The 11457-nt window shown below is 41.9% G+C and overlaps 1 protein-coding gene across 1 annotated transcript; it reads left to right on the forward strand.

The window, feature by feature from the left end:
- Positions 1-6137: 6137 nt before the first annotated feature.
- Positions 6138-11162, forward strand: loxa (lysyl oxidase a). The gene is made up of 7 exons (XM_078794382.1): positions 6138-6837; positions 7631-7739; positions 8014-8145; positions 10057-10213; positions 10401-10496; positions 10565-10680; positions 10750-11162. Exons 1-7 carry the CDS (start codon positions 6237-6239, stop codon positions 10754-10756), a joined length of 1218 nt encoding a protein of 405 aa, XP_078650508.1. The 5' UTR covers positions 6138-6236; the 3' UTR covers positions 10757-11162.
- Positions 11163-11457: the final 295 nt, after the last annotated feature.

An 11457-nucleotide genomic window follows, 5' to 3' on the forward strand; every position in this document is an offset into this window, starting at 1 on the left:
AAACAAACTAAAAAAGGTAATATTGATTTAAATACAATTGGGTACTACTGCCTACATGGCATGCGTGGGTTTTCTCACATTCCAAAAACATGCTAGGTTAATTGGTAACGTGAGTGTGAATGGTTGTTTGTGCCCTGTGATTGGCTGGCCACCAGTCCAGGGTGTACCCCCGCCTCTTGCCCGAAGACAGCTGGGATAGGCTCCAGCACCCCCGAGACAAGAAAAGCGGTAGAAAATGAATGAATGAATAATTGTTGTAGTGTCCCCCTAGTGGTGTAATAGTTCATGCTTCTGTCTTTGCATGGCAGAAGACGATTCCCTGCCAGGGTTCCATCAGGCAATGCATCTGGCGTAAAAAGTAAACCAAAACTATCATGAAAAATGCTGTGTCTTTACATTTTAAAACAATTTATTACTGGCAACCAGTCCAGGGTGTACCCTGCCTCTCTCGCCCAAAGCCAACTGGGATAGGCTCCAGCATATACCCATGACCCTAATGAGGATAAGCAGCATAGAAAATGGATGGATGAATGGATACTGAGTAGTCAGGATGGAGACACTATTGCTTTCCTACATCCCGTTGTTCTATGATTATCATCACATTCTTCCTCCTTGCCATCACTGGCACTGTTCGTGTCGTGATATCACGACATGAATGAATAACAGATGAATGGAGAAAGACCACATTTGAAACACAATATGTTTTGAAAGGCTTGGTGTTCATAAAAGTACTGTTTAAAAAATTCATCTGCTTGGAAGCTGGACACTGAAAGAAAGAAAGTTTCCACTGAGGGATTTGTTCACAGATTGTACATTGAAGTGTGGGAAGCGTTTTTCAATACATTAGACCCTGGTATTATTGCATAGAAGTATATTTTAAATACATTAAACCCAAAGATGACCATAATGATCTTTCAACCACCTCACATTTCAGTACTGATAAACATCTCACTTGGCTGTACTCTTCTGTGCACTTCCAGTTGTTTTTTTCCTCAATAATTGGTTGTCCATATGACTCCAAAGTGACAGGGATATTACAAATGTTGGGAGTAATGTGGAATATTCCCTAAAATAGTAAGGTTTTGGCAACTGTAGATAATCTGTCTTCCACAATTTTTACACAACAACTGCTAAGTCATTTATATACTAAATCAAAAACAAAGTGGCCCTACGCAAGAGCCCTGTGGAACACCAGATGATATTTTTACAGCATTCTTCCAGTTCTGTGAAATGGCTTAAATTCCTTGAGCTCAATCGAATGGCCAAAAGAAAAAAAAAATCTGGACCAGAGGTGGATTCCAGCAACAAAGAACTTGGCTAATTCCTTACAGATGTGCCGAGGGAATGCTGCACAGCCTGAGAGCAGAAGAGAAAGTTGAGAAACGTAAGTTACGAGCAAAAAAACATCAGTGACCTGGTTCAGCTGGATCGGACTCAGTCTGTCTGACTGAGCCATGTGCTCATGGGGTGTTTTTTTTTTTAAAAGGAATAACACGCTATAAAGTGTTGACCAATAGAAGCACGCTAGTAATGTGACATTCATTCACATGTTCATTTTTAGATAGGCTCTCTTCTTTTAACTCAGTGATTCCCCATTTCTTCTCACACTTCACAAATGTACAATTATGAGGCAAAACCGTATATTTATCTTGTGTGTGTGCAGTCCAAAACGTTCTTGGATGCTTCTGTGATTCCATTTGGCTGAAAGTCAGGCCCACAACTTACACATGATGAAAAAGCAGCTTCACGTGATGGTGAAATATGATGTCTGTTATCTGAGAACTGAACAACTGACTGTCCTTAACGACTTGACCACAACCAGTAAACCCTTCCTAGGACACTTACGGAAATACCTCAAAGCATGTACTGCAGTACATTACGGTATAATACTCAGTGAGCCTGTGTTTTGATTTTTCTTTGACTTTTTGTGTATTTTAATAATTTTAATGATGCTGCGTCAGTGATACTAGAATAGTGGTGTGCATGCAAACACAATGTATTCCTTGCAAAGATCAATTTAGAGCACCAGGCTTTATTTAAGATGTGTAGCAAAGCCTGCTTTTTAAAATATCCTGTCATTCGTGAAGTGGAGGTTGTATACACAGATACACGTGGTTGGCTTATCTAGTAAGGGGCGGGTCAAATGAGGTAGGAGGATTTTCCTTCATGATTTCATGTGAAAACCAGCAACTTCAAATGTGACTGAGCCTTTTCCGTACAAGTGGAGCAAACAAGTGAGGGAGATGAGTGAGAGTTCAGTTTCCATGGAGACACCTATTACTGTTAGAAAGTCACTGAAAAGTCAATTTTGCTCGGTTTCAGAGAGTTTTTTTCTATCACCGGCTCACTGTGACATCACAGTTTTCCCAAGTACAAGCTGAGTGGAAGCGATCACAGCGGAGTGGGTGCACCCGGAGGCAGGACGCAAGTGGAATAAATTAAAACAGACCATTTTGGAAATCCAAGGTAATACAGCTGGAACAGGTTCAGATTCTGGAAGGTCTAGAAAGCTTTTTGTGCGCGTTATTGTGTGTAGCTGCTCTCTAGGAGTCCGCAACTCAATACAAAGAGCCAAAAATAAGCATAATAGGTCCGCTTTGCGTGTATTCATTCAGAAAAATGCTTGGAATTCACACAGTCTTGACTTTGTGGATTATTTTGAGTTGCTGTGTTTATCGCCGGAATTATCTTACTGATATTTCATTCATTCATTCATTTTTACTGCTTATCCTCACAAGGGTTGCGGGGGTGCTGGAGCCTATCCCAGCTGTATTTGGGCGAGAGGTGGGGTACACCCTGGACTGGTCGCCAGCCAATCACAGGGCACATATAGACAAACAACCATTCACACTCACATTCATATCTATGGACAATTTGGAGTCGCTAATTAACCTAGCATGTTTTTGGAATGTGGGAGGAAACCGGAGTACCCGGAGAAAACCCACGCATGCACGGGGAGAACATGAGATAGAGATCTCCACACAGAGATAGCCGCGAGTGTGGAATTGAACTCGGGTCTCCTACCAGCACGCTAACCAGTCGGTCACTGATATTACAAGAAATAGTGAAACATGAATACTGCAGACCAGGGTTAGCCCCCAACATTTTGCCGTAGTTGATTGACTGACCTGGTAAAATTAGTAAACAACTACTGGTTGTTTGACTTTTTCCAGACATCCCACAAGGGAAAAAAACACCACAGAGATGGGGAGATTTGGCAGAAATGGTGTGGTTTTTAGGAATCCAGTTTCTAGGTGGCTTCAAGATGGCAGGGGACACCACAGTTGACGCAGGTCGGTCAGCCAATAGGAGATCAGTGAATGAATGAATAAATGTTAATGGCTTGCAGGTGGCCGTTGCAGGCTCAGCCTTTTCAATTTGCCTTCATTGCTCTCTGCCGTGCGGTGCCTTTTTTGGCCTTGATTTTGTCCTTATCAAAGCCTTTGCTGCATTCAGTGTCCAATGGACACATGGAGACATTTTTTGCGTAGGGATCATGTAGCGAACACAAGGATTTCCACATCCTGTTCTACAATCTGATGAGCAATTAAGTTAAATACTACTGACCTTTGGCAGGCCGATGACCACACAGACTGAGTAAAAAAAAAATATCATTACTCAATGTGCAGTAAACTGCAGTGTAGCAAATAAAACTGCTGTCAATTTGTGAGGAGTTGCATAAAACCAAGATTATGATCTTTTAGCCCCAAACCAACCAGCGGTTGCCTGTATAGATTCTTTCTTGTTGCCTATACAGAGGAAAATTAAAGGCTGTAGGTTTTCTCAAAGTATGCATTATAGTTCTGGCGTTTACAGCCGGGTTGTCATTTCACAGGACTCAAGCAGAGAAGTTTACCATGGCCACTATAAACACAGCGACGCTGGACGTGTTTATTATTCAGTGTAACTAATGGCTTCATCACATTGTCAGGAAAGGTACACAGACTGTAGGGAGTGTGGTGCAAATGGTCTACTCTGCTGGGAAGTTTTTTGGTCATGAGAAAGAGCACATTTAACATCGTCCACAATTTCATTACCTCCTAATACTAATACTATGTGACTATGTGCTTCCTGCACTCTCATTGGCTGGCTTTTTTGGTGACTGCTGTTGTTTAGACCCTATTGTGAAATATGTCATTTGTAATGTTATAACAGTAATATGTGTCCCTATAGCAGGTGGGTAAACTTTTGGACTCGAGGGCCACATTGGGTTAAAATAGGGGTCTAACACATGCGGCCTGCGGGCCAAACATGGCCCACAGGACACTAGTTTGAGGCCCCCGCCTTGATATGAAAGTTTAATGTTAGTGCGGTCCGCGCAAGTTTGATATGGATGCTGTATGGTATCATGTACCAAGAAAAAATTCTTACGTTTGATTAATGTTCATGTTAAAGGTTAAATAACTGTTAATAGTTATCCTCCCTATCCATGTGGAAGTGGTACGTTTTTGGCTTTTTAAGTTTAAAGGAAATAACTTGGAGGCTACCGTTTAGGTTGCTAGCTCTCTAGTTTGCGAGTTAGCATGTGTCTCAAGACCCTGCAGTTGCGCAATATGTTGTAAATAAAAAAAGTATAAATGTGACTATAGTCGTGTTTTGTCATGTCAACAGGGCTCTAATAATGCCTGCTTAATTTTAATCTGAAAAAAATAATTTGTCTACCCACCAACTATTTGTAGTTTCTTAAGTTTTTATTATTTGCCATTTTATTATTATTATTATATTTATTTATTTATTACTGATTGATTGATTTTCTTTATTCTTGATTTATTTATTTATTTTTCATCTTATTTTGTGTGAAAAATAACAAGTAGGATATTTGAGAACAGTGGAATGTTTTATCAGAGCTTTTCTTGTAGAAAATCGGAACCAAAGGAAAGTTTATTCATTTTTCTGTTTTTAATAAATGCGTTTTTTTTTGTTTTTTTTTTGGAAAACCTGATGCGGCCCAGCCTCGCCCAGACCCTAGCTCCAGTGGCCCCCAGGTAAATTGAGTTTAAGACCCCTGGGTTAAAAGATTTACAACAATTTGCTCCAGGTGCATCAAAATGAAAACACGACACATTCACACCTACTTCTAAGTAGGTGCTAAGCAACAACTATGCTCTAAACATAACATGTAACTTTAATTCATTCATTTTCTACCGCTTATCCTCACGAGGGTTGCGGAGGTGCTGGAGCCTATCCCAGCTGTCTTCGGGCGAGAGGCGGGGTACACCTTGGACTGGTCGCCAGCCAATCACAGGGCACATATAGACAAACAACCATTCACACTCACATTCATCCCGAAAGAGTATCACAAGCTACCCAGCATGCTTTGCGGTGGGAATTTAAAGGTGTTGTTGTTTTTTTTGCATGGGTATTGTGCGTAGATATTTATTTGTATGCAGTAGTGTGTGTTGACATGTTGGGTTGTGGATCAAGTTTTTCCTACAAGCTACAGATTGATTGTGTAGTTTCAGTGGTAAAGGTTAAAAAAAAAAAACAAAGGCTTTGCTACACATCTTAAAACCAAGCAAGCTGTTGGGTTGTGGATCAAGTTTTTCTACAAGCTACAGATTGCCTCTCTGGAAACTTGTTACGGTGTGTAGTTTCAGTGGTAAAGGTTTAAAAAAAATAACAAAGGCTTTGCTACACATCTTAAAACCAAGCAAGCTCTACCAGTTGGTATACATTTGATGGTTTTGTTTTTATTCAGTAAATAGGCTAAGATAGCATATAGTTGCTGTTAAACTGTGAGTGAATGTCGCTATGGTAGTGTTGCTAATTGTCCTCCAGTTCTACTTCTTAATGTGGAACCTATTACATTGCAGACAATGGAGACACGGTTCTTATTTGCATTAAAGCTAGACACATTTTTTCCCACTAGTAGGGCTTACGAAAAGCACTTTCAAACTGTATAAATTTCAACATCAAGGGCCAGATCAGATTTCGTTTTGGTCAAAGTAGCTCAGAAGTAGTCACAGACAGTAACATTGTAGTAAAACTGATAAAACTATAAAACCAGAAGGCAGGAGAACGTTACATATCCAGTTGTAATATGAGCATGCTCCTTGTGTAACCACCCCATCATGCCAAATCACAACTCCTCCTCCCCCTCCTCCTCCTCATCATCATCTGTAAGGTTGCATGTGCAGGCTACTGGAGTGGAGCAATGTGACTTTACTGCATAGCTTTCCAAATAGACATGGTGGATTTGTAACTTTTCTACAAAGACAAGTGCCACGGTCACAACAATGGGATTACGCACCGGCACGCCACTTTACGCATACTTCTGCGTCTATTTATTCGTCTTCTCCCTCCAAGGTGCACATGGTCAGCGGCACCCTGGAGCCCCACAGGGGAATAAGCAAAAAGCCGCTCTCCGGCAGACTCTGCAGTGGTCCCACAACGGAAACGTTTTCAGCATCTTAACCCAGGGCGCCGAGTACCAGCCGCCCAGACGCCGCGGTGCACCCCAGGAGCAAGTGCAGCCGCGACCGATTACCATCATCCACGACAACACCCGCCAACAGGAGCCGTCCAGTCCGCAGCAGCCACCTGCTTCTCGGTCGGACTCCGAACATCTTCCCGCGGCGCTGCAGCGCCTGGTGCGAGGGCGAGAGCACCGCAGACTCCACGACGACCTGCACCGGGCCGAGCGGAAAAATGACACCCAGGAGAAGGTCACTGTTAGCCCGCCACTGCCCAGGAGGGAGGACATGATGATGGGCGATGACCCATACGACCCGTCCAAATCCTTTGATAGCGACAATCCTTATTACAACTACTATGACGTATACGAGGCGCCCAGGGCCAGATCGAGGCCCGGATATGGCACAAGGTACCATCAGTACGGTAAGAGTGAGGGTTCGGTTCTGTGAAGACCATGAAGACGTGCTGTGACACTCTTAGTGAGTCCTTTGTGGCCACTACAAGGAGATCCAGCATTTTAGCTGTCACCTCTGCACCTTAAATTTAGCTTAAAATGGATATACAACACAAAAATGGCATATAAATTACCAATTAAGACCAGCAATTACAATCCATTCAAATTTAAATGTAAATTACTTTGATTTTTTATATTTCTCCACCAGGTGGCGCCACTTTTCCATTCAAAATACGCAAAATAATTGATAATCTGTTACTGTTGTCTGCATGGGTGCTTTGAAATTATATTGAATGATGTTTGGAATGATGTGTTTTTTTTACCTGATTTTAAAAAAGTGGAGGGATGTCCCATGTTGGCATTTTTTTTTTGCCAAAAAAACAATTTTCCACCTCTCAACTTATCAGCCGATGTCTGCCGATATCAGCCCATATCGATATGTGTAACATGACATACTATGTCCAATGGTGGAATGGAATGGTGGAATATGTTGTATACAGTATTTTTTAACATAAGTTTTAATTACCGAGACTGATATCGACCGATATCACATCTTTTATGCTGATATCAGGCAGATAATTGTTGGTACTGATAACTATCGGCATTACTTACAGCTGATTAAGTGTTGAATTAAAAATGTGTTTATTATTGTATTTTTTGCAGTCAAAATAGGCACCAAAGGTCGTAGCAAATGTTGTTTTTGTATATTGTGATGCATTTGTCCTGCATGTTGAAGCTTATGCAATGTTGTGTTTGTTGCAGGTCTTCCTGACCTGGTACTTGACCCATACTACATTCAAACGGCCGCTTACGTCCAGAGCATGGCCATGTACAACTTAAGATGTGCAGCGGAGGAGAACTGTTTGTCGAGGTAGGCTGTTGCATCGGACAAAATAGAAGTATGAGTAAGATTCAGTCATAGCAATAAAGAGGTAAAATTAGCCAAATGGCCCCCCCACGGCTGGATAGAAGCAAATGTAATCACAGTTTCCCGGAGGAAAGAAGCCCGAATGGTAAACACATCATCGAACCCAAACAGCCACGTGCCTCTGTGCTATTTTTTCCACCCGCCATTTAAGCCGCTTTCCCTCAGAATGCTACACTTCCGTTCTGGACAACAAAGATGTTTTTATTTTATTCTGCAGCTCATCCTACTCGGCCCGGGACTACGACACCCGCATGCTGCTGCGATTCCCCCAGAGAGTCAAGAACCAGGGGACGGCTGACTTCCGCCCCAGCAGGCCTCGATACGCCTGGGAGTGGCACAGCTGTCACCAGTGGGTATATAAAAACACCACAAGATGTTTTATATGGAATACAGGGTCGTGTCTCAATCAAGCTGCTATACTGTAGTATACAAACATACAGCACATACAATACATTCATTTTACCAATGAAACAATTCATCTGTTCCAGGGTCAAACTGTTCCAACAATACAACCTACAGTGTATTAACTATTCAGCTTTTTCACATTCTGTAGCTGTCATACAAGTGTAAAAAGAAGTTACATCAATATATACAATGTTCCATGAGTACAGTGTAACTGCTATACTGTGTAAAAATATATCAACATGCTGAGCTAGCATTGCAATACAGGATGCTGACACATAACAGCTGATGTTCTTTTGTTGTGGGTCTTGACTTCATGCAGCAGCCATTCCATCATGCAATAAGTCCCATTTGTGGTTCTGTGGTTATCGTCACATTTTCCCTTGTTTTCCACTACACAGAAGCTAAAGATCATGTACAAACAGTGTTCATTCGGGTATTCTTTTTCTATGATCATCAATATTGCTTTGATCTCATTGTACTGAGCAGCCAGGACAGAGAAATGCAACTGCAATAAGTGCAATTTGCGGTTCTATGGTTATCGTCACATTTTTTCAGAGTTAATCCCTCATGCTCAAAGCGCTGAAGTTCAAACGTATGAACTCTGCCTAGCAACAAGTGGTCAGGCTTCATGGTTGCCAATGCTGATTGTTAAAATTAAACCTAAAATGAGACACATCATAATGCTTTATTGTGGGGGGTGCTGGAGCCTATCCCAGCTGTCTTGGGGTGAGAGGCGGGGTACACCCTGGACTGGTCGCCAGCCAATCACAGGGCACATATAGACAAACAACCATTCACACTCACATTCATACCTATGGACAATTTGGAGTCGCCAATTAACCTAGCATGTTTTTGGAATGTGGGAGGAAACCGGAGTACCCGGAGAAAACCCACGCATGCACGGGGAGAACATGCAAACTCCACACAGAGATAGCCGAGGGTGGAGTTGAACTCGGGTCTCCTAGCTCTGCGGCCCTGCGCGCTAACCACTCGCCCACCATGCTGGAAGAGTAACAAAAATAGCTTAATTAGAGGGTGAGCTGCTGGATCTGGTCTGTTGCCTCATGCACATAAAAAGACGCCAGACAGTCAGACAGAGAAAGTAGGCCCATTGCTGCTTCCATTAAAAAAAAAAAAACTTCCAGCGGATCTTCAGTCTTCATATTTTCTATCCAGGTTCTTTCAAACTCTTTAAAGATGGATTGTACATTTGTGCTGAACTTTTCCTGACCTGCTATGAGTGCTGTTCATTTGCAACACACACAGAGCCACACGCTGTAAAACAAAAAGGTGATAATGAGCTCTTTCCTGAGTGGAAAGGTAAGTGATTTCCACAAAAACTACCTCATACCATTGATATGTTGCAGTAGACCAGGGGTCTCAAACTACTTACAACATATTTACGCAATATTTACAACATATTGCGCAACTGCAGGGTCTTGAGACACATGCTAACTCGCAAACTAGAGAGCTAGCGACTTAAACGGTAGCCTTGAAGTTATTTCCTTTAAACTTAAATAGCCAAAAACTTACCACTTCCACACGAATAGGGAGGATAACTATTAACAGTTATTTAACCTTTAACATGAACATGAATCAAACGTAATAATTTTTTCTGGGTACATGATACCATACAGCATCCATATCAAACTTGCGCGGGCCGCACTAACATTAAACTTTCATATCAAGGCGGGGGCCTCAAACTAGTGTCCTGCGGGCCACATTTGGCCTGTGGGCCACGTGTTTGAGACCCCTGCAGTAGACGGCTTGGGGATGGGGGGCATCCACTGTGGCCCAGCTACTCAACACTGTCCACATGAGGTGCACCATCCAATGGTTTTGTCCTCCCACACAGGCACTATCACAGCATGGATGAGTTTAGTCGTTACGAGCTGCTGGACTCAAGCACGCATCGTGCGGTTGCCGAGGGGCATAAGGTCAGCTTCTGCCTGGAGGACACGTCCTGCGACTACGGCTACTACAGACGCTACGCTTGTACCTCACACACACAGGTACTGTAAAAACACCACATGGGCTTATTTTGCAACATTGTGTGAAAATGTATCCTCTGCTCATGCTTCACCCCTGCACAAGGTTGTTTTGGTATAATCCTATAAACAAAAACATCCTGGAAATGCACATTTATCCAGATCTGCACCGATATATTGAGATTTACTTTTGTACTGCAACTGTATGCAGGGTCTGAGTCCAGGATGTTATGACACCTACAACGCAGACATCGACTGCCAGTGGATCGACATCACAGACGTGAAACCAGGGAATTACATCCTCAAGGTCGGTGTAGCGCATGTACCTCGAGATCGCTTTCTTCACTTCCTCATTCGTGTGTCTTCTATCCGCAGGTCAGCGTGAATCCTTTCTACCAGGTGGCAGAGGAGGACTACAGCAACAACATTGTGCGATGTGATGTTCGCTACACTGGCAACTACGCCTACTTGTCTGGTTGTCACGTGTCAACGTAAGGAGCAAGTTGCTTTCATGGAGCCCTTTTGCTGCTCCATTTATTATTCAATGTTTTTTTTTTCAGGTATTAATGGAGGAGAATTATCCACAACGGTGTGACTGACACTGAGGATGACTGCATAAAATATTTACAGTAGGCGGGAGTCATAAAGTAGAATAGTTTGTTTAGTTTAGATAGAAATTGACTGTTGTCATTGCATGCTATGTGTCATCTTTAGGTGTTTTTTGTGTGTGAGAGTGATTTATTTTCCTTCCTCCACTCTGACAGTGTCTATATTTTATTATTTTTTATTAATGTTTCATGTTTTTCTTACCTTTCAAGCATTCTAAAGCATAAAAACAATTAAAATTGTTTTGAAAAATCAACATAGCCTTATTTTTAAATCACTGTCAACCGTGACAGTGTACTTTTATAGTGTCACTTTTGTAGTGTTTTTAGGAAACTTGTTTTTAGTACTAATCTTATTTTAAATAAAAAATGTGATTACCTGACCTTGCTTTTATGTTGCAATTTGTCCACCATTTTTGCTCACGATACCTTCTCATAGTTTTTATAGATAGTTTTCTATTTATTTATTGTCAGTTGTCACGAAGGCAAAATCGAGCATTTATTTATTTTTAAAGACGAAAATTAATTGCATGACCATGCCATGTAATCAGCTTTAAATATTGGAAAATTCCACACTTTGCATTAGTATCCAGATACAGAATTCCCAAACTCAATTAGTAATCATCACCAGCATTGTGATCAGTGCATCAGTGATCTTGTATT

Source organism: Doryrhamphus excisus, linkage group LG10, assembly GCF_037039965.1.
Source record: "Doryrhamphus excisus strain RoL-2023G ecotype Guam linkage group LG10, RoL_Dexc_Guam_v1.1, whole genome shotgun sequence".
In the NCBI taxonomy this organism is placed as follows: Eukaryota; Metazoa; Chordata; class Actinopteri; order Syngnathiformes; family Syngnathidae; genus Doryrhamphus; species Doryrhamphus excisus.

Excerpts from the sequence above, each read along its gene's own strand:
- loxa (XM_078794382.1), top strand. The coding sequence starts at position 6,237 with ATGGGATTACGCACCGGCACGCCACTTTACGCATACTTCTGCGTCTAT. Across the intron at positions 8,146-10,056 it reads GAGTGGCACAGCTGTCACCA|GCACTATCACAGCATGGATG; the intron begins GTGGGTATATAA and ends CCTCCCACACAG. Across the intron at positions 10,497-10,564 it reads CAGGGAATTACATCCTCAAG|GTCAGCGTGAATCCTTTCTA; the intron begins GTCGGTGTAGCG and ends TTCTATCCGCAG.